The sequence below is a fragment of the Phyllobates terribilis genome, unplaced genomic scaffold (assembly GCF_046119375.1).
Source record: "Phyllobates terribilis strain yellow unplaced genomic scaffold, ASM4611937v1 Scaffold_2__4_contigs__length_985480577, whole genome shotgun sequence".
NCBI lineage: Eukaryota > Metazoa > Chordata > Amphibia > Anura > Dendrobatidae > Phyllobates > Phyllobates terribilis.
The window spans coordinates 689,447,948-689,475,865 of NW_027362762.1; the positions used below are offsets into that span (position 1 = coordinate 689,447,948).

General features: G+C 43.4%; 1 protein-coding gene across 8 annotated transcripts in view; it reads left to right on the forward strand.

The window, feature by feature from the left end:
- Positions 1-27,918, forward strand: part of LEMD1 (LEM domain containing 1) — an 81,116-nt gene that overhangs the window by 40,359 nt on the left and 12,839 nt on the right. For 4 of the 8 annotated variants that reach the window (XM_073666975.1, XM_073666978.1, XM_073666981.1 and 1 more), the window contains exons 2-7: positions 1,652-1,772; positions 2,399-2,509; positions 4,024-4,118; positions 7,699-7,788; positions 8,088-8,166; positions 26,747-26,832. In XM_073666975.1, the coding sequence (XP_073523076.1) occupies positions 1,652-1,772; positions 2,399-2,509; positions 4,024-4,118; positions 7,699-7,788; positions 8,088-8,166; positions 26,747-26,832 (582 nt within the window). The remainder of the gene's footprint in view (positions 1-1,651; positions 1,773-2,398; positions 2,510-4,023; positions 4,119-7,698; positions 7,789-8,087; positions 8,167-26,746; positions 26,833-27,918) is intronic. The other 4 variants (XM_073666976.1, XM_073666977.1, XM_073666979.1 and 1 more) reach the window with 4 other exon arrangements.

Below are 27,918 nucleotides of genomic sequence, written 5' to 3' on the forward strand. Positions count from 1 at the left end.
ACCACCTTCGGGGGTTAAGGGGTTAAATTAACCCCCCAATGTATCCCCCGGGGGCCCCTAATGAATTTTGTAATTACGTCATGTTGTCAATACTGCTTGTGACAACATCGCTGACCACGCACAGCCAGCACGTAATTCCCCCGGCTGCAGCTGGCTCTTGCTTCGTCTTGCATCACGACTATTTGCGGCTGCAGACAGGGGTCTCCTGTTCCGCATACCACGGTGAATGAAACGTGACAGAAGTACATCACACTGTGACTGACAGAACGTGTTCACTGAACGTGACAGAAGTACATCACACTCTGACTGACCGTGTTTAGTAAACGTGACTGAACTATGTTGCACTGTGACTGACAGAACGTATTCATTAAACGTGACAGAAGTACATCACACACTGTGACTGGCAAAACATGTTCAGTACGTCATGGGCAGTTGGTGAGTCACATGACCACATGGGCGGAGTCAGCCCTGCTATCTCCCGACTTGTTCTGAAATCCCTCGTCGCTGATTGGCCGTGGCCGGACCAATCAGCAACGCGGGATTTCCTGGACGGACAGACAGACTGGATAAGCCGATTATATAGTAGATGCTTCCCAATTATAAATGTAGTATAGTTGTTCTTATTTGCTATGTCACTTACCCCATGTGCAGGGCATTGCAGTAGCTTAGGATTCCTAAATGGTGAATCAGAAGAAATATACTAAATTTCTAATTGGAGGTATTTGCTAATATTATTATTATTATTATTATTATTATTATTATGATTACACCTACTACATATTGGGATAGGATCTTGGCGATGGGAATACCCCTTTAATTTTTCTTGATATTTTGGGATAATTCTGCTTATTTTCATCATTATTTTTTACGTTTGGCCCTGCACCAGTCTCTGTCTCATGAGGCACCTTGGTAAAATGAATTGCCTACCATTGGTATATATGATGACTCTTTGGCCTACTGATTGTAAAATTACAGTATCGGCTTATTAAAAGAAACCTGTCAGGTCCTCATGCCCTGCAACCCAGCAACATTCACATATGTATTCCTAAATTCCCTGCCTAACCAACCCTTTATAATGTTGTTCACTTAAATCCATATTTAAAAAAAAGTATTTATAACCTCAGTTTTTCTCATGTTAATTAGGCTAATTGTGCTAATTAGGTCCTGTGGGCGTGATCATGATTTGCAAGAGTCAACATCCTCACCAGCTCTTTGTAAACCTCGCGCACGCGCGCAGCTCTATTCAACTGCGTCATTGAGTCTCTGAAACCGGGTGTATGCCGCGCAGCTTCAGAGGCGCATTGCGCATGACTGAAAGTGCAGAAGACGTGTTCTTTACATTACCTTGTATACCTGCATGCTGTATGCAGAATAGGTAGTGGTGCTACCATAGCATAGGGACTATATATCTTTCTATGCCATGTGCAAGACAAGTCGTGTCAAGTAAATTAAGATTGTGTAAGATGAATTTTTTTACATGTAAATTGCTGCACCTTGTTTTCTCGAGACAATATAGCCAAAAAAAGGTTACAACCCAGCCCCTCCCTTCATCAATCCAAAAGTGTAGTAGAGCATTAATCTATCGTGCTCTTCGACATGTATTGCAGGCTCCGGCTGATCTCCAGCTAACAGTTCCTGTTTCTTTTCTCAGCTTCAGCCCGTTGGGGACCACGAGGAAAAGAGAAGTGACAAGATGGACTTAAAAAGCTTGAGTGACAGCGAGCTAAAGGAACAGCTGAGGAAACATGGGGTCAACCCGGGACCCATCTTACGTATGCATCTCATATTTTACACGAGTGAGGGAGTGTCAGAGCAATGTACGGGAAGTCAGTCTATAAGCAATGAGAGCGAATCGTTCCCTGCAGATCAAAGAAAATAACCAAGCATGGCTCCATCATATGCTTTGTGGCTTTGTAGCCCCCCAGGTGCAATAGCCTTGGTTAGAATTGAAGCCTACTGTCGTGTAATGATTATGTAGATACAAACAAAGCTCTCGGAGAGAAAGAAACCGCACGCCTTGATGTGGTATTATACAAGGATTGAAATGCAGCGCAGGTTTATAAGGAAAGATCCCAACGTTTTCTGTCTGCTCCTGTGATGTTCTAGTGCATTACAGAGAACAAAAGTGCTGAATTCATTTTGGTGATTGCATAATGCCGTACGTTCCCTCCTGCAATTCTCATCTTCTTGCTTTCTTTAGCATGTTGATATTTAATGAAGAATGAGCTTAAATAAGATATCCATGCGGGCGATGCTTAGCCCATGACTGATATGCGCTCAAATCAGCTAGTTAAGCATTGTGGATTATGTGTGGTCTAAGGGATGAAAACTATTAATCCTGATTTAATTCATGTTTTTTTTTTTTTTTTTTTTTTTTTCCCCCTCTAATTTTGTTTAGCTACCACCAGGGCTATTTATGAAAGGAAGTTGCAGCAATTACTTGAAGAGAAGCAGTTGAAAGAAAATGGAGGTGGACAGGAGGACCAGTATTCAGATAGTGAAGATGAAGGTTGGTGCATACCGCTTTAGAACATTATTGGCTAAGAGTTCACTACCCGGGGTCAGATCAATACCATCCAATGAAGAGGCTGCTGCACAAGCGCTGAGGCCCTTCTAAGAAGTTGAGTTGGGGAGCCTCCTGTTCAATATGGGTGGCCCCTTTTAATACAGCCTAGTGCATTGGATTTATGCTTGATTTGACCAACCTGTAATGTATAAAGCTCTCTGACAGTAACATAATTAAATTGTTTTAAGACATGGATTGAATTAAAATAATAACCTAAAGCATATCCCGTGTTCGCACCGACTCTGGAAGTGATATCTGCCCCTTAGAAGATCACATCATCTGGTATTTTTCTGATGACGTGCCCTTCCATGCACCTGATTGCTGCAGTCAAATGCAGCAGACCGCCAAGAGCCGCCTGTGCTTTATCTACAAGGGTGTGGGAAGGTGAATATGCCTCCATTTATTATTTTAAATCAATCCATGCCTTAGTTTTTTTTTTTATTTTATTTTCTTCTGCCAGGCAACCCCTTTTTAAGAGTTTTGCTGATCACAGAACTTTATGGCTTATATCTAGGAGAAGGGGACTTTGGGGTCGTGTGGATCCCAGCTGTGAGCCCCCACTGATTGGAAAGTGATAATATAATCTAGAAATATGATCTACGTTCTGTCATGGGTGTAGCCCTTTTCAATTGTATTGTCACCTAGGAAAGACAAAGGAGTAGGCAACCCCTTTAAGGAAAGTTCTCTATGGTCAGGGTTTTTTAAATCTTTTTCAGCTCTTTAACAGTTGTATTCATTTCTAAACTGGATTAAAACTAATTTCATTATTTTCCCCTCCTCCAAATGCTACATTTACCTAGTTAATGGAATGATGTTGGCCCCATTTCTGAATCGCCCACTGCAGTTATTTGCCATTTTATTGGCAAATGGAGTTGCACTTGATCTAGAAGTGACTATGTTGATTTGCATGAATAAACTTATATGGGTTGGTACCTGCCAGGTCAGAAAATGCTATTAAACTGCAGATAAAGGGTTAATTCCCAGGTTAATATAGTTATGAAGGTTCCCAGCCACTATAAGTTTGGCACCCTGGAGAAAACTAACATTCCTTCTAGCAGCCGCCAGATTTCAGTCATACAGGTATGGTGGCACGGCTACGGTCATCGCTCAGTATACTCTGAGCAGCAGCTGTAAGTTCTCCCCGGCACTTTGACAGCTCGCTCTGCATTAATGCACTGCTGAGCCGGCTGTCCGTGACTGTACCAAGGCGTGCTTGCATTGCTGTGAGCCGTGACTGTAGCGGTGTCTGCATGCATGAATGACTGAAAGCCGGCGACTTAAGGAAAGAATTAATCTTTTGCCAGGTGCAACACTTTTAGTACATCGGCCGGGAACCTTCATAACACTATTAACCTGCAGATTAACCCCATATCTGCAGGTTAATGGTGGCACCAGACATGACAGGTTCCCTTTTAATAACATTGCTTATTTAGATCTAAATATTTTTTTTTCTAAAGGTGTTCAGGTGAAGAATCTAACGGATATGAGATGTGAGCTGAATGGAGATGGAGGAAATAAAACACTTGGTTGCGACAGCTACAGCCAAAATAATGTAAGTTTGGCTCAATTGGCTGATTGATGAAAACCAAATACTTTTTGGCTGTAGCGCTTTTAATTTAGTGTTTTTTTTGTGTATTTACAGAATCTGTTTCTACTGATATTTGAGCAAATTTTAATATTTACAATGTAAAAAAAAAAGCACAGATTAACCCTTACTGAACTAGAAAATCCAACCTGAAGTCATCTTATTAGTGTCCAGTCACACTGAGGCCTCCAAAGAGTAACTTAGAAAACAGAATCGGTGACGGCATCCACATGAGGAATGTTGTATCGGTTTACTCAAAATGACTGTTCAAACCAAGTACAGGCGCTGGGTGCATCGTGGCGCAGCCAAACTTCAAGTTCACCTTCCCACCTGCCTGTGCGAAAACATGCAGATGGAGAGGTGTAATTAATGTTTGGCCACGCCAAGATGCCCTGAGCGCCTGTACTTGGTTTGAACAGTCATTCTGTGCTGACAGTCCTGTTAAATAGAACCTGTCACATTGTATATGCAGTTTGATCTGTGGCCATCATGGTATAGAGTAGGAGAAGCTGAGCAGAATGATGTATTGGTTTGTTGGAAAAGATTTAAAGGGACTCTGTTTGAGCAGTCATCCTGTGCTGACAAAGCCCCACTGCTCAGTGCTTCACAGCGTGGCCGATCATTTACACACACCTTCACATCTGCTTGTTTACCCTCAGTTTCAACCCTCCCCCTCTTCTTTGATTGACAGCTCTGGCTTCATAGGGCCAGAGAAGGTTGGAGAGATATGGAACTTGGTTGGCCTGTACTTGGTTTTGAACAGTCATTCTGTGCTGACAGTCCCTTTAACATTACTTGTATTTTATTCATTTAAAAGCCTTGGTGTTTGTATACACAAGTTCAGTGGGTGGCGATTAACATTCTTCCCTGTATGACTGAGTATAAAGAGATCGCTGTCAATCACTAAGTAGGACCGCCCATCTGATTTTTTTTTTTCATATATATACACCAAGGATTTCAATGAATGAAATGCAAATTCTACTGAAATTTTTTCAAAAAAGTATATCATTCTGATCAACTCCTTCTGCTCTAGACCATCCTATGTGCAGATCAGATATCATATTCAGTGTGACAGGTTCTCTTTAAACTGGATGACTGCTTTACAGGCACTACCACAGTCCCTTTTGTGGACCCTTTATTCTGCTACAGGCACCTACATTGAGGTGTTGAGGAATAAGTTTTCTCTTGCTGCTTTGCTCTATTACAGCAAAATTATGATTTTGACTATCCCATAGTACGTTGCCATTGTTACTTTTATATCCAGCTTTAGATGAGCACCTATAAACACAGGTAGCAGCTTATCCACCTTGAAAACAAAGAATCCAGAATGCGGAAATGCAATGCTGGGCAATTTTTCCGTTATCAGAGAGGGAAGGAGGTAGAACTATTCACATGAAATGGATAGCAGGTCCTGCCAAAATCTTTTTTTCTAAAGTGTATGGCCACCATTTATAGAATGTCTTGCTCATGTAATCCATGTGACACAATTAGAAGGACAGGGAATACATTCTGAGTGACCGGCAACTCGCAGCATGTGTATTATAGCAGTGGTAAAACTGCTATAATATTGCTAAAAAGTGCCTTCCATTTACAGGTGTGTTCTTTGTCGACCCCATACATATTTCAGCTCTTGACTTAATCTGACTTGGGTTATGTTCGCACGTAGCTGAAAAAACTGGATTTTTTTGTGTGCAGTAAATCCATTGTGTTTTGTTTTAAAGAGGACCTGCTCGCTTGCTCAAAAAATTGCGATAAATACCTGAGCTCCCCTGATTCTGCCTCTTTTCATTCCACTTTGTGCTGTGTCGCTCTATTACAGAGATATTCACATTTCTTGCTTTTGGGGCACAGTATGTGAAATCTCTGCTTGTAGGCCATAGTCTTCTCTGGGGGACGTAAATGTTGATCCCTCCCTGCTAGATGATGCCAATCACAGCTCATCTAATTTCAGACACTAGAGAACACTGGCAGCATCTAGGAGGGAGGGATGAAAGCACATTACCCTATAGGCGGCTCAAGAAGAAATATTGAGTTGGACTGCAAGAAGAGTTTTCACATATCGCTCTCCAAAAGCAACAAATGTGAATATCTCTACAATAGAGCAACGCAAAGCGGAAAAGAGCACCGGAGTCAGGGGCACTCAAGGATTTTTATAAAGTTTTTAACTCATTTTTTTGAGCAAGTGACTGGTCCTTTTTAACATTCCAAGCAAAGTGGGTGAGATTTCATGAAAACACAGCCAAAATGCAATAATCAGAAGAGATTCCTCTTGTGCAAAGCAGAAAACTACAGGATAAAAAGCAGCTCAAACAAAAGCTGCATTATTGCACATGGGAACATTGCCTAAGCCAGACTGCCTATACCATGGCATTCAGAATCAATCCGTATTGTGAACGTGTAGGCAAGCTACTGTATGTACTGTGGAATATGCAGCCTAATGAGGCACCTTATTTAGCAATAATACATACATGCTGGGTACGAAGACGTACACCATGAGGGTAAATGCAGACATTGTATAAATACAGTGGCTTTTTGTGCAGATTTGCACATGGAAAATCCGTAACCTATCACAGTACCAGCCATGTAGATGAGATTTTTGCACATCTCTACACGCTGTGAACATTTGAACTGCGGAATCTCACTTGTGGAGCGGATTTTAAATCTGTAGCGTGTCCATTTCTACTGTGGATTTCGCCTCTCATTGTACGGTTAGGATTTGAATGTGAATTTCCTATCTGCAGCTACCCTAAAAGGGGACAACGTTACACGGTGACCATGTAGAAAGCCTAGATCATTTCTAAAACCCTGGAAATATTAAACTGTTTGCTATGGATTTGCTCATAAACTGAAATACTTCTCTAACTATATTTTGTCACTCATATTTTGCCTGAAATTTTACATTCTGAAGTATTTTGGCCAAATCTACACCATTTGAGGGGCAAATAACTCCATACGAACAGTGTTGCTACATATGGATTGGTGACCTATATATGTTAAGCCTTAGTCTATGTTTACACATCATAGTTTTTCAGCGTTTTTTGATGCATCTTTTTATGCAAATTTTCAGCTCCTTTTTGCAGTACCAGCAAAATCTGAGATTCCAGAAATCTCATGTGCACATCATGGGTTTTGTTTGTTCAGGATATTGTGCGTTGCATGTTTTTTTTGCAAAATAGAGCATGTCACTTCTTTCAGCATTTTTTCACCCATTGGAAGTAATGGGTGGTGAAAAAAAAACACAGAAAAAACGCAGGTGTGAAGTTTTTAACGTTTTTTCAGTGGTTTTTGTGCCAAAACCAGAATGAGATTTTTTTTTTTTTGGCACTGAACTTTATGTACATGCATAAAAGAGACAAAAGGACAGTGAAAAAGACGCTGAAAAAATGCAGCAAGAAAACATCAACAAAAATCCTGAACAACCTCCTGGCAAGAGAACCAGTTTTGCTGCAGAAAAAAAACCATGATGTGTGAACATAGCCTTATATTGCGAAATACTGGTTTACATTTAGTAATCGGTAATACTTTTGTATAATTATTTTTTTTTTAGGTTTTAACAGACCATAATGTTTCAGCTTCTCGACGATCCTCTTTACCAAGTCGCCCAGCGGCACTTCCTCCTGCAGGCCCCTATACACATGTAATTCTAATACCTAACAGAGCACTTGTCACTGGGTGAAGTTTTGGTTTTTTTTTCACTTTCCTGTGTACTTTCTGATTTTATTTTTCAAACTAAGCTCTAAAAATGGGTACTGGTTTCTGATTGGATGAGAGCACCTTCACTGTTTTATTTGCACATGTTTTGATGAATCTTCCCCAATTTTTACTTTTCTTTATAAACCCTGGAGGCATTTTCTTCATTGGCTTTGGGTCCTGGGTACTGTTTTATATCAGTGATTACTTTGTCAGGATGAAAACTTCTGTCTTTTGTTCTTTCAGATCCCTGCATGTATTGCAGCTGAGTTTAATAAGAACCTTGCAACACTAGGAGTTGATTTCAGCGTTACAAAAATGTTAAAGCAGGAAAGTATAGCCCTTTAGACCTGGATGAAAGAACATCTATTCATAGATTTTTGATAGCAGTTATCAAACACCTCTGCTCCACAATAGATACGGAAGCAGTATCTCCTCCATAACCATTCACGGCCTCACAATGCTTTACTTACCAAAAAATGTTCACTGTGCCACTTCTGTCTACAGTAAAATCACATTAAAAGGAATCTGACACCATTTTTTGCCACTTCTGAGAGCAGAATAATATATAGAAAGAAACCCTGATATCAGGGATATCACTCAATGAGTTACTTGCTGTAGTTTTGATAAGCGGGAGATTATCACTAGAGGACTAGTAAACCTGCTGCTGTGTTGTACCACCACACCCCCACCACTGATTGGCAGCTGTGTACACTGTGCATAGGCAGAAAGTTGCCAATCAGTGGTGTGGGCTGGGTTATACAGAGCTCGGCATTCAGAGAACTGCTAGATGTGCAGCAGATAAGACAGATTTAATAAAAATTCCAGCACCTTGTAAAGTACATTGCCGGAATTAGTCTGGGCCCCTATATTGTGCTGCTCTGTCAGGGTAGCAAAAGAGGGATTTTTGGTACTCACCGTAAAATCTTTCTTGGAGCCTTCATTGGGGAACACAGGACCATGGGTGTATGCTGTTGTCGCTAGGAGGTTGACACTAGGCAAAAAAAGAAAATAGCTCCTCCTCCGCAGTATACACCCGCCTACAGGCACCAAGCTCACCAGTTAGTGACTAAAGCAGTAGGAGGAACATAAAATAATTAACTATGCAATGCCTAACAGGGCACAACCGTAAAAACTAAATTAGATGCCCAACAGGGCTAACTGGACGTATGCCCAAAATCAGGGTGGGTGCTTTGTCCCCCAATGAAGGCTCCAAGAAAGAGATTTTACGGTGAGTACCAAAAATCCCTCTTTCTTTATCGCGTCATTGGGGGACACAGGACCATGGGACGTCCAAAAGCAGTCCCTAGGGTGGGAAAATAAAAGATGGCCACAGATTAGGTCTGACTGCAGGCAACCGCCGCCTGCAGAACCTTCCGTCCAAGACTGGCATCAGCCGAGGAATAAGTGTGGACCCTGTAAAACCTTGAAAAGGTGTGGAGTGAAGACCAGGTTGCGGCCTTACAGATCTGAGAAGCTGAAGGCTGATGGCGAACAGCCCTTACCCCCGGAGGGGGAGGTTTGTCCCAGACGCGATATGCCTCCAAAATGGTCGAGCGTATCCAACGGGCGATGGTTGACTTGGAAGCAGGAAGGCCCTTGCGACGCTCTTCAGGGATGACAAACAGAGCGTCCGAACGCCGAAGGGAAGCCGTTCTAGAAAGGTACACACGTAAAGCTCTGACCAGATCAAGTTTGTGCAGGGATTTCTCCCGTGGGTGCACTGGGACCGGGCAGAAGGAAGGCAAAACAATGTCATCATTGATGTGGAAAGAGGAGACCACTTTTGGCAAAAAGGAAGGCACCGGCCTGAGCACTACCTTGTCTTGATGGAAGACAAGAAAGGGTGACCGACATGAGAGGGCTGCGAGCTCTGCAACCCTCCTAATAGAAGTAACAGCCACTAAAAAAGCCACCTTCCAGGAGAGAAGAGAGGCTGAGATGTCCTGAATGGGTTCAAACGGGGGCTGTTGGAGGACGCTTAGGACCATATTAAGGTCCCATGGATCCACTGGGGGGCGATAAGGCGACGCCAGGTGCGCCACCCCCTGTAGAAACGTCTTGACCTGAGGACGGAAAGCCAAATTACTTTGGAATAGGATGAACAAGGCCGAAACTTGGCCTTTGAGAGTGCTTAGAGTCCCGCTTCCAGACCAGACTGAAGAAAGGCCAAAATGACCGGTAATGAAAAGGACATGGGAGCTAGCAGATCTTTCTCGCAGTGACGAAAAAAGGCTCTCCAGGTTCTGTGGTATATGCGCGAGGTTGCGGGTTTTCTGGCACTAATTAGGGTCTGGATGACGTTGTCCGCAAAACCCGCCTTCCTCAACGGCCATGCTATTAAATTCAGAGAACGAGAACTCTGATGAAGAATAGGCCCCTGAGAGAGGAGATCCGGACGGTCTGTTTGTCTCCAGGGGGAGTCGACGAGCAGGTTTATTAGATCTGCGTACCAGACGCGTCTGGGCCAATCCGGGGCTATTAGAATTACCAGTACTCCTTCTGTCTTCATCTTTTTGACGACTCGAGGGATCAATGGTAGAGGGGGAAAAAGATAGGGCTGCTGGAACTGAGACCATGATATGACAAGCGCATCTTGAGCGATCGCGAGGGGATCGCGGGCCCGGGCTACAAAGGATGGAACCTTGTGGTTTAACCGAGACGCCATGAGGTCGACGTCCAGCGTGCCAATTCTCCTAAGGCAAGGCCCTGTCGACTGAGGTAGTCGGCCTCCCAATTGTCGACCCCCGTAATGTGGACTGCTGAGATTGTCGGAACAGTGTTCTCGGCCCAAACTAGCACTCTTGCCACCTCTTTCAAGATGGACTTGCTGCGCGTTCCTCCCTGACGGTTTATGTACGCCACAGCCGTGGCGTTGTCAGATTGTACGCGGACTGGGAACCCTGCGAGAATATCCTGCCAGTGATGCAACGCCAGGTAAATTGCCCTTATCTCCAAGATATTGATCGGTAGGGAGACTTTGTGGGGGCTCCACTGGCCCTGCACCGTGTGGTGAAGGAAGATGAGGCTGGCATCGGTCGTGACCACCTGCCAGCGAAGCGATAGGAATGACCTCCCGGGTCTGAAGGAAGAGGGGCTAGTCCACCATGTTAATGACCTTCTCACATGAAGAGGTAACCTGATGCGTCGATCTAGAGACGACGGGTTCTTGTCCCATGCCGACAGAAGAGCCAGTTGAAGAGGCCGGGTATGGAACTGGGCAAACGGCACTGCTTCCATAGCTGCCACCATTTTTCCCAAGACACTCATGCAAAGGCGAAGAGAGTGTGGACTTGGGTTGAAAAGAAAGTGGATCCTCCGACGGAGAGAGATTATCTTTTCCCTCGGGAGAAGGACCCGGGCATGGGTCGTGTCGAACTGCATCCCTAGAAAGGTTACGCGTTGAGATGGGACCAGGGAGGATTTGTCTGTGTTGATCAGCCAGCCTAACCGAGAGAGCGTGTTCAAGGTGATCTGGAGACTGTGGAGACAGTCCCTGAACTTGGGACCCTTGATCAATAGGTCGTGGAGGCGGGATAATTACAATCCTCCTGGCTCGTAGAATGGCCATGACCGTTGCCATTACCTTCGTGAAAACCCTCGGGGCGGAGGCGAGCCCGAAGGGGAGAGAAGCGAACTGGTAATGTGCTTTCTGGAAGGCAAATCGAAGGAACTTCTGATGTGGTTCGCAGATTGGGATATGAAAATACGCATCCTGAATGTCCACTGAACATAGATATTCCTCGGATTCCATCGAGGCGATTACCGACCTGAGGGACTCCACTCCATTCTGAAATGCCGGATGCATATCTGTCAGTTTAGTTGTTTGAGGTCCAGGATCGGACATAGTGAGCTGTCCTTTTTTGGAACAACGAAAAGATTGGAGTAAAAACTGGAAAACCTTTCCTGAAGGGGGACTGGAACTATGACTCCTGAGCGCAGGAGGGAGGCAATGGCCTGAAGGAAACTGGAAAGCAGAGATGGATGCGGGGGGCGGGACCTGAGAAATCATGTTCCTGGCATGGCGTTGAACTCGATCTTGTAGCCGGAGGTCACAATTTCCTTGACCCAGGCGTCTTCTATTGCCGAGACCCAAGAGCCTCGGAACAGAAGTAGACGGCCGCCCACCCTGGGAGAAGTCCCAGGTGGCAGTGACCCGTCATGCTGAGGAAAATCTGTTGGATCGGGATCCAGAGGGCTTGGAAGAGCGACCCTTTGGGCGCCATTTGGGAGTGGGCCAAAATGTAGGCTTGCGTCTCTCTCGCTGTGCTGGGGTACAGTCCTGTTGAGAGGGGGGACCCGGTTGAGCGAACTGACGAAAGGACCGGAACTGAAGGGAACGTCTCCTAGGAAAGGGGCGTTTAGGTCTCGGCTGGGGAAGGGAGGTGCTCTTGCCCCCAGTGGCATCAGAAATGATCAGGTCTAACTTAGACCCAAACAGCCTGGAGCCTTGAAAAGGGAGATTTGTTAGTGACTTTTTTGGAGGCTAGGTCGGCGGTCAAAGCCTTCAGCCAAAGAATTCTACGTATAGCAATGATATTGCTAGAGACGCGGGCTGAACAGGCAGCGGCGCCAAGGGACGCTGTGAGCAGATATTTCCCTGCGTGGGCGATCTGATCCGCTAGGTCAGCCAGATCGTCCTAGGAAGCCCCCGTTAGTATGCCCTTCCTAACCTGTTTGGCCCATGCGGAGACTGCTTTTGATACCCAAGTTGAGGCGAAGGAAGGACACAGGGAGGTGCCAGCAGCCTCGAAGGCTGACTTAGCCAAGGCCTCAACCTGTCTATCCATAGTGTCCTTGAGGGAGGAATCGTCTGGAAGAGACAGCACCGTCTTGGCCGAGAGACAGGAGGATCCACAGATGGGGACTCCGTCCATTTGCTGACAAGATCGTGGTTAAACTGGTATAGCATGTCTAACTGTTTCTTTCCAGTGAAGCGCTTTTCTGGATGCTCCCACTGTTTATGAAAGACACCATCAAATTCTGTATGGTTAGAAAAGGTGCGCGCCGGGCGCTTGATTCTCTTGAAGGAAACAGAGTAGTCCTGAGTAGGGCTCTTGTCCTCTTTTAACATGCAAAGTCTAATTGACGGCCGATATAAGACTGTCAACCATTTCCTGGATCTTAGAATATTGGTTTGTGTCGGATCCAGAGTCAGAATCTGATGCCGTGTCAGATCCCAGAGCGACCTCTGGGGAAGAAGTGTGAGATGCAGGGAGCATTTTAGGGTCTGGAGAGCTGGAAGACGAACTTGTGAGTCCGTTTCTGAGAACGTGTTCTCAGTCTGCCCTTGGGAGGAGGGGGCAGGGGTGCCTGCGAATCGTCCGTGGAAAGTTCGGAGTACTGGTGCCTGTGGATAACACAGGCAAGCGTTCTAGGACTTGCACCAGAGATTGAGATACCTTGGTGAGGTCAGAGACAGACTGGGACATAGCAACAGCCCACTCCGGAGGAGGGGGAGTTACTTCGTCCTGGGCGGCAGGGGGGTCTTGGGGTGCCAGCATGGTGGGAGGCTTGCAGGTCGAGCAGAAAGCCGTTGTCAGACCCGCGGACCACTTACTACGTCTGTGCTCTTTGCAGTACTATGTGACTGTGTGAGCGGGACAGACAGAAAGCTCCCTGGGTTTGGGCATATGTGCCTAACCAGGAATACTGCAGAGGAGGGAGCCTGTGGGTAGGAAAGGTGTGTGTCGGTGCCGGGGCAGGACCTACCCGGTCTGGAATATCCACAGTCCAGTATCCCCCGTCTGAAACTCCGGAGCTGAGGCTGAAGGGAGCCGCTGTAGGAGGGGCGGTGCTGAAGCTGGCAGGCAGTGAGGTGCCGCCGGAGCCAGGAACAGAGAACAGCATAGAGGTGCGGGGCAGGAGCAGAGCGTGCTATCCTGAGTGACTTAGGGGAGCCGAGGCTCTGATGGGTGGAAAGAATGGGGGCGGGCTTAAGAACCCAGCCGCTGATAGGTCCCTGGGAGAACTGTGGGCGTGGTGAACGCATCACATTGCTCCTGATTGGCCGATTGCCGGAGGGGGCGTGTACCCACCGGTGAGAGGAACGCCCCACTCGAGACCCCCCCCCCCCCCCCCCGACGGAGAATGCGCGGGCAGAATTACCGCGCAAAAAAGAGGAGGAGGAGGGGGGAGGCTGTGGGGAACGCATGTTGCGGGGGACGCCATGAAGATGCGAAGAGAGGGAGTGTGGCCAGGGAAGCGCAGCTATGAGTAAGCATTGTGTGTCCATATCCAGTGTTCTGGGCCTAGGGGCTGCAGTTGTAAGGCAGAAGGAATGGGAGGGATTGTACCTTTGTTTGAGGTCCCGATACCTCTTCTTCCTCTCCCCTTCTGAGGATGGTCACAGGAGGTCCTCCGTGGATAGGGGGGATCCTGGCTCTTCCTCCTTCCCGCACTGACCGGTACTGGACAGTGCAGGAGACTATGTCGACCCCAGAATCTGGGGGAAGGTCACCCACAGGGACCACCGTCTCCCTCGCAGGCCGCTCCGAGGAGGGGGCTGGGGTGGGGAATAGGCAAGGACTGGCCACCGGGAATCACCCTGAGACACCTGAAGGTGACAGGGGATAGGTCCTACCCAGCGGGTCCGAGAATGGGCGACGTGGGGGATGCCACACTGCTCTCTCGGTCGCTTGAGAATGGGGATAACAGGGGACGCAGTATTCCATGTTAACCCTGAAGAGCTGTATCTGTAAAAATAAAAAACAGGGATTAATAAAACACAACAGGTTGGATCTGTTAGGATCCAGGTCTACCTCCTACAGACACTAAGCTTAAACTGGTGAGCTTTGTGCCTGTAGGCGGGTGTATACTGCGGAGGAGGAGCTATTTTCTTTTTTTGCCTAGTGTCAACCTCCTAGCGACAACAGCATACACCCATGGTCCTGTGTCCCCCAATGAAGCGATAAAGAAAATCTGGTGACAGATTCCCTTTAAACCAGCTGCCAGTAATTAAGATGTTCTTATGAAAAATATCACAGTTCTGTGCTAGAAGCATATATTGGATTATTAAAGTGCGTCTGACACCTGAACCAAGAGAAATAATTTAGAGGTTATGTGACATAAGATATGCTATGATCTGCTGCTCACTCTACAATGCTTGTGCTGCTAAAGGCAATAATACCGCTGCTTACTATCCATTCCCTAGTACGTAAAGTGATTTACTTTATCTTCCAGGTTTGTACAGAATGTTCCCTCAAAAGTTTTTAGATACATCTTATAAGATTTTTTTTCTTCTTCTGGGGCATATGTCAGTCTTTTAATTTTACTTTTTAGCAGCTGATGTTTCAGAAACATTGTTTCTGCCACATGCACATGGATTTCTGCAAGGCCCAAACAGTTGCAGAAATTTCTGCAATGAATATGCTGTGTGTGTATGTAGGCCTCATACGTCCTTTAATGACAGATCGTCTCTGATGAATTCCAAATAAAAAAAGGCTAAAGTCATACACTGTTCTAACGTTACATTTTGTAACGTTTTTAATGTTTTTCGGACCAGTATTTCTAGAAGGGCTCATTCAAGTGTCTGTTTTTTGCGTATTAATACTGCATGTTCACATGTCTGTGTTTTTATTTAATTTGTGGCCTGAGTGGTATACTCAAAATCGCATATACAGTTCCGATATAGATCCTGTTGCAATGCAAGTCTAGGGTCTGTAGATAGGAGATGGATCTAGAACAAAGTAACCTCTAAATATTTTTTTCTGAATTCATAAAAAATTAAAAAATATATATTATATTAAAAATTTTTGTCTAAGGGCTCATGCACAAGGCAGTTTTATAAGGCGCCAAAAATACAGTTACATGAGATTTCTGCTATACCTTTCATTATTCCTTCTTATTAACCCCTTAACGACAGCCAATTTGCATTAAAACTGCGGTCGTTAAGAGACCTTATTCTGGATCGCCGGTTTGAAATGGCGGTCAGGAATAAGTGTATGGCACCGCACCGTCGGCGCAAATCATGCAGATGACAGCTGACACCCCCCAGTATCGGCCCCAGCCGGTTCTGGAACTTATCGGTGCAGATTAACCCCTTAAATACCTGACAGCGGTATGTAAGTGGTTAAAAGGGGGTTAAAAGACCTCCTTCGACAGGATCGACACCCCCCACGCGATCCTAATAGCGGGTGCTGATCGTTGCCATGGTACCCTGAGGATACGGTGGCCTGTTAGAACCTGTAAAACCCTGCTTATAGCAGGATCTATCAGTGAGACACTGACTGGTCTCCGGCACTGATCAAAGTAGAACATATACATGGCCCAAAGTGGGAGTAAGTGAAAAAGTAAAAACAAATTACATAAAATGTGTAAAGTAAAAAAAAAAAAAAAAAAAAAGCACACACAAATCATGATGTTTATTCCATGTGGTGAACTACATAGAGGGAGAAAAAAAATGCTAAAAATGTCTGTCTTCACACTGACACACACACAATTCAATAAAAAGTGATTTTTTTTTTTTTTTTTTTTTTTTAAAAAGTTATAAATGAAAATGCCAACTCTTCCTGCAAAAAAAACAGAAGCCTTAATATGGCTCATTCGGCAAAAAGAAAAAAAGTTACAGCTCTCAGAACATGGCGATGGAAAAATAAATACATTTTTGTAAAATATTGTTTTTATTCTGTAAAAGTAGCAAAGCCTAAAAAAACCCGACTTAAATGTGGTATTGCTATAATCGTACTGACCCGACGAATAAATTGGTCTTTTACCGCACAGTGAACTGCATAAAAAAAAATAAAAAACGTAATTGAATTGCTGGTTTTTGTTCATTCTGCGTTAAAAAAAAATCTCAATAAAAAGCGGTCAAAAAAACATTGTTCCCCAAAATGGTACCAAAAAAAAATCTCTAACTCGTTGCGCAAAAAATAAGCCCTCATACATGTTGTTTGCCAAAAAATAAGAACTATTCTTATACTACTGTCTATATGTTCATTCTGCCTCCCAAAAATTGGAATAAGGCTCAGCTGATATTTATCCTGCTCTCTCCGCTGAGCACTTATGTTGGGATTTCCATGTAAATTCCCCCCCCCCAAAAAATCGCGATTGAGATGAAACCCCTAACAGAACCACTCACTTATGATGCAGATGGAGACACTTTAGACTCCATCTGTTCTCCATTCCGGTGGTCTCCCATCATTTTAGACCTCTTTTTAGCGCACAAGTTCTGTGCACGCCTAAAAAGTTGGACACCACCAGAACAGATGCCAAAAGGACTCCAAAGTGTCTCCATTTACATCATTATGATGGATGGTTGCGTCGGGGGTTTCGTCTGAATCACATTTTTGTGGAATTTACACCGCAATCCATATGTAAGTGCTCAACGTAGAATACAAGAATGTGATCCCAGCCTCATTCTGGAAGCAATAAAAAAAAAAACGTTATGTACCCCAAAATGTTACCAATAAAACATTAACTTATCCCTCACCTAAACAGCCTCCACTCAGATATGTCATCGGAAATATAGGGGGTTCCCATGTTGCTGGTAGAACAAAGACTCTGGAAAAGTGACATGGCTCCCATCCCCCCCAAAAAAAATCCAGTGATCTCTGCGCTCCCTAATCCAAATGCCCCCCTCCTTCTGAGCACCACTGTGCCTAAACCCCAGTAATTGGCCACGTGTTTGGCATTATTGTAGAGGAGAAAGTGCACTTAACAATTTACTGGGTGTGTGTCGCCAGAAGCACAAGCTGGGCACAATGTATGGGCACTAAACTGACATATTTGTAATTCTCCATGAAAAAAAAGCCTGGTGTAGATATTGCAAAATAGTCGCTGCAGCCGTAGGTGAATTCAATGAGAGGTGCAATTTCTACAATGGGGTCACTTTTTTTTTGTTGTTTTTTTTCTGCTGCTCTAGCATTTTAGAGCCCCAAATGTCGCCCACAAGCTATTCTAGTGCTCCAAAAGCTACTAAACTTTTAAACCCTCTAACATTCTAACAAAATAAAATGTTTGAAAAATGATGCAGATGTAAAGTAGAGAAATGGGAGATGTTATTTATTAATTATTTTGTACAGCATGACTAACTGGGTTTAGAATATAAAGATTGAAAGTTTGAAAATTGCAAGTTTTTCTGAAAAACACCGATATTTTCACAAATAAATGCAAAACCTATCAATCTAAATTTACTACTAACATAAAGTACAATATGTCACGAAAAAACATTTTGGAATCACTGATACGTTGAAGTTGCTACCTCATAAAGTGACAATGGTCCGATTTAAAAAATTTGGCCTGGTCATTAAAGGGGTTTTTCCATGAACAACGTTCATTTTAACCAAGAGATCTTGTAATAATATGTTCCACAATTGGATGTGTTTAAAAAAAAAAAAAAAAAAAAAAGCTAAATGCTCCTGAGCTGAGGTAATGTTATTAATGTGCCCCTGCTGTGTACTGTGTAATGGCTGTGTCTGACCGTGCAGGAACATGGTCTGATTATACCACAGCTCCTGGTGAGGGGAGGAAGAAAAAGAGTATACAGACATTACAGCATGGGATTGTAAATAATTCTTTCTTTTGAAGTAAAAATATTTTTAAAAAACAGGCAGGGAAATGCTTTCTCACAAAAAGAATCAGCTGTGATCCCGTGCTGTAATGTCTGTATCCTCTTTTGCTTCTTCCCCTGCCCAGGAGCTGTGGTATGATCAGACCATGTTCCTGTACGGTCAGACACAGCCATTACACAGCACACAGCCGGGGCACATTTATAACATTATCTCAGCACAGGAACATTTTATTTAAACACATCCAATTGTGGAAATTATTATTCCAAGATCTATTGATTAAAATCAACTTTAAGGCTGAGTTCACACGATGCGTTTTTAATGCGTTTCCGCGGCGTTTTTGCAGTTGCGTAAACTCCGCGGAAACGCATGAAAAACGCATGGTAGAAGGGCAGCAATGTTCCCCAATTGAAATCCGCATGTGCTGTGCCCATGATGCGGATTTTTCCACAGCGTAAACGCTGCGCTCAAAAATCCGCAGCATGTCAATTAATTTTGCGGAAACGCTGCTTTTTTTGCGCCATTGACTTGCATTAGACCGCATGGAATCTGCATCACTGTATATGTTGATGCGCATTCCATGCGGTCTAATGTGCGGATGGTACCCGGGTGTGGATGAGAGGACTCTCATCCAGACCCAGGTACCATTAAAAAAAAAAAAGAATAAAATAAAAAAATATATATATACTCACCTTCTGACGGCCCGCGCAGAGCTCCTGCTTGGTTCCCGGCACTTCGCGGTTGAATGAAGAAGGACCTTCGCTGACGTCAGAGTCATGTGACGGGTCACGTGACTCTGACGTCGGCAGGTCCTTCAGTCTTCACTGCCGGTAGCCGGGACCGTGCGAAGCAGGACACCGAGGGCCATCAGAGGGTAAAGTATATATTTATTTTTTATTTTTTGACATTCACACACTATATAAATCCATGCTGTTAGCATGGATTTATATAGTGTGAAGTTGACAAGCACTTTCCAAGTGATGCTAAAATCGCTTGGGAAGCGCTTGTCAACCCGCATGCGGAAATGAAAGTGAAGACCGCTTCATTTCCGCATGTCCCTGGCAGGAAACCGTATGTACGATCCGCATGCGTTTTTTCCTGCCAGGGAGATGCAGAAATGCTCAGGAAAAAATCCTGAGCATTTCTGCATCGTGTGCACATACCCTAAAATTAACTTTGTTCATGGGGAAACCCCTTTCTGACGTTTGTGGTAATAGTATGTCCTTATGCCCTGGGCCTATTGAGCCAGGGACATACTATTAAGCAGAATGCAATCGCGCCCGCACACAACTGGTGCAGGGCGATCGCCGCCGGGTGTCAGCTGATTGTCGTAGCTGACACCCGGTACTATGTGCACATTAACCCCCGAAATGCCAGCATTCAGGTGGCAAGGAGAGGTAAGCGCCTATACTTACCTCCTCTCTGGCGTCCCGCACTGTCCATGCGGGGTCCCGGTGGTTATCTTGGTGACCCGATGTCGTCATGATGACATCTGGGTCACCAGACAGCAGGAAGTTAGGTAGACCATGCTCAGTGCGCGGTCTAACTAACTTGTGTGCGCAGGGCTGCAGCCTGCATAGCATAGAGATGCTGCTGCAGCATTTCTGTCCTATGCAAGCAATCTGCGTGAAAAAAATGAAAGTCTCATAGTGGGACAAAGTGTAAAAGTTAAAGTATCAGACAGTGAAAATTTAAAAAAAAAAAAATTGTAAAAATATAAAAAAAAGAAATATTGTACCCATGAATAAATATTATTCTGAAAAAAACAAAACAATAAAAGTACATATTTGGTATCGCCGCGTCTAGAATGACCCAACCTATAAAACTGTCCCACTAGTTAACCCCTTTAGTGAACACGGTAAAAAAATAAAAAACAAAGCAAAAAACAATCCTATATCATCATATCGCCAAACAAAAAAATGTAATAAAACGAGATCAAAAAGACGCATGTAAATAAAAATGGTACCGCTGAAAACAATCTTTTCCCACAAAAAACAATCCGCCATACAGCTCCATCAGCCAAAAAATAAGTTATAGCTTTCAGAATAAAGCGATGCAAAAAATAAATTTTTCTATAAAATGGCTTTTATTGTGTAAAAGTGCCAAAACATAAAAAAAACTATATAAATGTGATATCGCTGTAAACGTATAAAAGTACTGACCTGAACAATAAAAGCTGCCTTATCAATTTTACCACACGCGGAACGGCATAAAAAAGAAACAAAAAAACAATTCCTGAATTGTTGTTTTTTGTTTATTCTGCCTCCCAAAAATCTGAATAGAAAACGATCAAAGAATGTCACATGCCTGAAAATGGTACCAATAAAAACGTCCACTCGTCCCACAAAAAACAAGCCGTCCCATGATTGTCGGCCGAAATATGGTAAAATTATAATTATAGCTCTTAAAATATGGCGATGCAAAAGCTAGTCTTTGAAAAAAAAAAAAGCGTCTTTTAGTGTGTGACAGCTGTCAACCATAAAAACCCCATATGAATCTGGCATTGCTGTAATCGCACCGACCCGAAGAGTAAAGTCATCTAATCACTTATACCACACTAGGAAAGGTATAAATAAAAAATAAACACTGGGGTTAGGGTTAGTGCTGGGGTTAGGGTTAGTGCTGGGGTTAGGGTTAGTGCTGGGGTTAGGGTTAGTGCTGGGGTTAGGGTTAGTGCTGGGGTTAGGGTTAGTGCTGGGGTTAGGGTTAGTGCTGGGGTTAGGGTTAGTGCTGGGGTTAGGGTTAGTGCTGGGGTTAGGGTTAGTGCTGGGGTTAGGGTTAGGGTTAGTGCTGGGGTTAGGGTTAAGGTTAGTGCTGGGGTTCGGATTTTTTCAACAGTAAAGAAAAAAAATGATGATATGGCGACTAGTGTTGAGCGCAAGTGCTCACTACTTGAGTTTGCATCTGGTGCTTGGGTATGCACCGAGTATCGCGGATGCTCCAGTGACATCCTCGCGGCTCTGCCCCATATGCTTTGCGGCCAAAAAAAACCTTGCTGGGATTGCCTTCCATGCACAAGCGATCCCTGCATGTTTTTTTTTTTTGGGTGTCTAACAATCGTGAAACATACGGGGCGGGGACTCCAGCATGTCACTCGAGCACCCGCGATACATGGTGCATACCTGAGTACCTGATGCAAACTCAAGTAGAGAGCACTTGCACTCAAGACTAATGATAACTTATTCAATATGATGACCTAATGTTATCAATTTCTGTGTCTTACCTCTGGGTTCAAAATTTTCACTATGCCCCTTGATAAAATCCTTGAGGGGTGTATTTTCCAAAATGGGGTCTCTTGTGGGGGGTTTCCACTATTTAGGCGCATTAGGGGCTCACCAAACGCGACATGGTGTCCGCTCTCAATTCCAGCTAAGTTTTGCGTTCAAAAAGTCACACAGTGCTCCTTCCCTTCTGAGCCCTGCTGTGCGACCAAACAGTGTATTTTCCCCACATATAGGGTATCGGCGTACTCAGGAGAAATTGCACAAAAGTTTTTGGGGCCCATTTTCTCCTCTTACAGTTGTGTAAAACATAATTTTTGTGGAAAAAGTTTGATTTTTTTTATTTTTTTTATTTTCACTGCTCAATGTTATAAACTTCTGTGAAGCACCTGGGGGTGCAGGGTGCTCATCACACATCTAGATAAGTTCCCTGAGGGGTCTAGTTTCCAAAATGGTGTCACTTGTGGGGGGTTTCCACTGTTTAGGCACATCAGGGGCTCTCCAAACGTGACATGGCGTCCGCTAATTATTCAGGCAAATTTTACATTCAAAAAGTCAAATGGCGCCCCTTCCCTTCTGAGCCCTGCCTTGCGCCGAAACAGTGGTTTTCTCCCACATATGGAGTAATGGCGTGCTCGGGAGAAATTGCACAACAAATTTTGGGGTCCATTTTTTCCTGTTACCCTTGGAAAAATAAAAAATTGGGGTCTAAAATAACATTTTGGTGAAAAAAAATAAATGTTATATAAATGTTAATTATTTTTAAACTAACATTTATTTTTTTTCTTCCACATTCCAAAAATTCATGTGAAGCACCTGAAGAGTTAATAAACTTCTTGAATGTGGTTTTGAGCACCTTGAGCGGTTCAGTTTTTAGAATGGTGTCACGTTTGGGTATTTTCTGTCATAAAGACCCCTCAAAGTGACTTCAAATGTGATGTGGTCCCTAAAAAAAAATGGTTTTGTAAATTTTGCTGGAAAAATGAGAAATCGCTGGTCAACTTTTAACCCTTAACTCCCTAACAAAAAAAAAATTGGTTCCAAAATTGTGCTGATGTAAAGTAAACGTGGGAAATGTTATGTATTAACTATTTTGTGTGACATATCTCTCTGATTTAAGGGCATGAAAATTCAAAGTTTGAAATTGCAAAATTTTCGCCAAACTTCAGATTTTTTTTCCACAAATAAAAGCAAGTGATATCGAAGAAATTTTACCACTATCATGAAGTACAATATGTCACGAAAAAACAATCTCAGAATCAGGGGGATCCGTTGAAGCGTTCCAGAGTAATTACCTCATAAAGTGAGAGTGGTCAGAATTGTAAAAATTGGCCCGGTCATGAACGTGCAAACCACCCTCGGGGGTAAAGGGGTTAAGGTTAAAATTGGGTCTGTCACTATGAGCTTAAATTAGAGACAAATGTGGTGTTTTGTTTTGTTTTTTTCTATTGGATATGGAAAAATAATTGGTGGGTTCCACATGGGCGTAGGTATATTTCTGTACCTTATGAAACCTGTATTGAAATGCGTGGTAGCTATACAGTTTGCACAATGAGACGTGTATTCTCTGAGCAGTGCTTTACAGGCTTGTTTGGTTCCCTGGGGTATATGGTATTTTCCAGAATTAAATATACGGTTCTAGGCAGCCATAATGTTTCATTGGTTTGGAGCATGGCAATTATCATTGTGTTGGAAAATAAATAATTAACCTTTCTTTTAATATGGTTAAAGGGGTTGTTGGTTATTTGGTGACCAGACAACCTCTTTATATATCTGCCCCCTCCCCTCCCTTTAACCCTTTTAAGGCCCAAGCCATCACCACCTTCTCTAATATAGTGCAGCTTCTTGAATGCTAAGGAAAGAGGCATTTGTTTAAGCTGTATTTACACTGGCTGATAATCCGGAATGAGCGTTCCTAGGAACTAAACAGGTCACCATCACCTGACGAATATGCAATACTCTGTTTTATTGCTGGCTTAAAAATATTCGTGGAAGCACATCATCCTTGGTAAACCTATAATTGATACAAGCTCCCAGAACGATCATTCTGGGCTCATGGAAGTGCAGTTGGCCTGTCTAAACTGGATAGTAAGCAACCGCCTATCAGCAGTTATTTAACGCTAGCGGTTGACCAGCATAAATACAACCTTAGACTTTCTGTGACATGATTAAAGGTATTACCAAACCTACTTTAATCACTGATTGGATAGCTTGTCCTTAGGGCTTGTGCAGACGGCCTTATTATCTGTCCAAGTGAAGTCCGACCAAACATAGGATCGCACCCAGACCAATGATAGCCTATGGGGCTGTGCACAACTTCAACTATTTTTCCTTGGACAGTCTGTCTGAGGACAAAAATCTCCTGTGTGTTCAAGTTTGATCCGATATTCCGTTTGCACACTGCCATCTGTGCAACAAGTCAATTAAGTGCATGCAAATCATTGGACTGCACTATGATGATATCGGATTGTGGTCCTATTTCAGTGGACTCGCACCATGAAGAAGATGGGAAAAATTTTGCTCTTCATCTTCTTCTCAGTGTGCTCTTATTCTCTCATCTGAGAGAATTGGAGCACACCAGCTGACACTCTGATCAAACTCCCATCACAGTTTGATCCGAGTGTCATTTGCATTATTGGCCTGATTCTCTCGCATGAGAGAATCTACGGCCGTCTGCACGAGCCCTTAGGATAAACCATATATAAAGAGAACCTGTCACCTCCAGAAACGCTATTTACAGTTGTGCTCAAAAGTTTACATACCCCGGCAGAATTTTTGCTTTCTTGGCCTCGTTTCAGAGAATATGAATGATAACAAAAAAACTTTTTCTCCACTCATGGTTATTGGTTGGGTGAAGCCATTTATTGTCAAACGACTGTGTTTTCTCTTTTTAAATCTTAATGACAACCAAAAACATCCGAATGACCCTGATCAAATGTTCACATACCCCAGTTCTTAATACCGTGTATTGCCCCCTCTAACATCAATGACAGTTTGAAGTCTTTTGTGGTAGTTGTGGATGAGGTTCTTTATTTTCTCAGATGGTAAAGCTGCTCATTCTTCTTGACAAAAAGCCTCCAGTGCCTGTAAATTCCTGGACTGTCTAGCATGAACTGCGCGCTTGAGATCTCCCCAGAGTGGCTCAATGATATTGAGGTCAGGAGACTGAGATGGCCACTCCAGAACCCTCACTTTGTTCTGCTGTAGCCAATGACAGGTCGACTTGGCCTTGTGTTTTGGATCGTTGTCATGCTGGAACGCCCAAGTACGTCCCATGTGCAGCTTCCGGGCTGATGAGTGTAAATTTGCCTCCAGTATTTGTTGATAACGTGCTGCATTCATCTTTCCTTCAACTTTTGCCAAGTTTCCTTTGTAGCTCACACATCCCCAAAACATCAGCGATCCACCCCCGTGCTTTAGTGTACGAATGGGGTTCCTTTCATCATAGGCCTTGTTGCCCTCTCTCCAAATGTAACATTTATGGTTGTGGCCAAAAAGTTCAATTTTGGTCTCATCACTCCAAATTACCTTATTCCAGAAGTTTTGAGGCTTGTCTCTGTGCTGTTTGGCGTATTGTAGGCGAGATATTTTGTGGCATTTGCGCAGTAATGGCTTTCTTCTGGCGACTCGACCATACAGTCCATTTTTCTTCAAGTGCCTCCTTATTGTGCATCTTAAAACAGCCACACTGCTAGTTTTCAGAGAGTCCTGAATTTCAGCTGATGTTGTTTGTGGGTTTTTCTTTGCATCCCGAACAATTTTCCTGGCAGTTTGGTTTTTACAGAGACCCTGATTTTCCATTTGTTAATCACAGTTTGAACGCTGCTGACTGGCATTATCAATTCCTTGGATATTTTTTTGTATTCCTTTCCTGTGTTAAACAGTTCAACTACCTTTTCCCGTAGATCCGTTGACAATTCTTTTGCTTTCCCCATGACTCACAATCCAGAAACGTCAGTGGCTGGATGAAAGATGCAAGAGTCTGTCTGAATACCAGAAACTCACTCAGCTTTTATGCACACACAAGATTACAAGCAAACAGGTCACAGGTGAGGATGTTACCTTTAGTAGCCATTCAAACCCATTTGTGTCCAATTCTGTGCATGTTATCAGGCCAAAATCACCAGGGTATATGAACTTTCGATCAGGGTCATTTGGATGTTTCTGGTTGTCATTAAGATTTAAAAAGAGAAAACACAGTAGTTTGACAATAAATGGCTTCACCCAGCCAATAAACATGAGTGGAGAAAAAGTTTTTTGTTATCATTCATATTCTCTGAAACCAGGCCAAGAAAGGAAAAATTCTGCCGGAGTATGTAAACTTTTAAGCACAACTCTACCAGCAAACATAGTTGTAATCTGCCGGTAAATAGTGTTTAAATGTCTAGCAAGCTTACAGGAACATTAACTACAGGCAGTAAATTAACTTGTATCTTCCCTGCGGCCTCTCGCTTTCAGTCATTGGGGCGGTGCAGCGAGCGGTTAGTCACCACTCTATACTATGAGAGTGCTGTAATCATTTCCTCACATTTTGCTCTATACACACACACACACACACACACACACACACACACACACACACACACACACACACACATACACATACACATACACATACACATACACACACACACACACACACACACACACACACACACACACACACACACACACACATACACACACACATACACATACACATACACATACACACACACACACACACAGTGCTGTCAATCAATGTGCAGGGGGAGTTCTAACTTGCACTTACTGTGTAGTAAGCAGTGATGTAAACGCTCCCTGCACCACGCCAATGACTGGAAATGAGCGGCTGCTGGGAGAATATAACTTCATTTTATCCTTGTAGCCGCTGTTCCAGTAAACCTGGCACACATGATTTCAATGCTATTTATTTGCAGATTACACATATATCTTTAGGTAATTATTATGTTTGTAGATTACTGGTTTCCTTGAAGTAACAGGCGCCAAAACAGTTTATTGCCCTGAACAGCGGACAGCTCTGTTTAATAGTCTAGCCGATATAGGAACTGCTGACAGATCTGTAATGCTCCAACTACTTTGTATATTACATAGCTTTCTTGGGTATAGTCACAGTAATACAATTTATTTTGTTTAGACCATATTAGCATATTTTAATTCTACAACCATGTGTGTGAGCAGATGGAGAGAAAGCCGTCATTAAGTCAGACAACAGATTACAGAAATGGACAGGAAAACAAGAATTTGACCTCCAAAAGCCAGGTACTAATGCATCTACAGCCAGACTTTATTATCAAGAACTTAAAGGATTTACTCCTATACATTGGCTGTGTGCAAGCATGGCAGTGTTTCTAAAGAATGAAAAAGAAAAAAAAAATGTAATTTTTTTTCTAGCATCTAGACTTGTAAATACTTATGCTTGCTTAAAAAACTATAAGCCTTAAAGGGGTTGTCCACAACTCAGAAAACTCATCCTTAATTGCCATATTACCCCTTATAAAATACCAGCCTGTGCTCTCCTCCAGTATGGACGCCATTCCAGCAATGTTGTGAGCTCTGCAGCCAATCAGCCACCACTTCGTCTTTGGATGAAACTGACACCAGGATGAAGGTGAAGTTGGTGCTGCTGTATAGGAAAGGATCAGGCAGTTGGATTTCAACACGCCTGATCCATTTGTTCTCTGAAGATGTTGCTGCTAACAGATTCTAGAGCGGATTCTAGCTAGATTAGAACTTTCCAGTGTGTAAGAAAGTGTCACACATCGAGGGTAGGAGTATGGACCAGGCTCTGCTGTGGAGGCTGTTTCACAAACGTTGCGTTCTGGCTGTGTTTTACAGCAACATTTAAACAACGCAATCCCAGTGGGGTGTCATTTTGAGCATCCATCGACCTCCCTACAAACCTGATCATAGGTTGCTATGGCAGCCAGGGGCCTACTGAAAGTCCCAGTTTTTGCAATCTTGGTTCTCCAGCCATAGGAGACCATTATTTTCACTATACACCTCAATACTGTACTGCTACGCTTGCAAGTTCAAGTCCCCTAAAAGTTTGATTCACCCCTTTTTTTTTTACCAGTTTAAAACTAAATATGTAAAAAAATAAACATTTGGTTTTGCCAAGCCCGTAAAAGTCTGATTTATCAATATATGAGATGAATTAATCCTCCTTTACAGTAAATGCCATAAAGAGGAAAGAAAAACCAAAACCTCAAAATAGATTTTTCAGTCATGGCACAACCTGGGATGCTTTAAAAAGCAATCAAAAATGTTTTACAGGCCGAAATTGTATCAAGAAGTCAGCTCAATAGAAAAAAATTATCTCAGAAAATGACAACAAAAAAACAATAA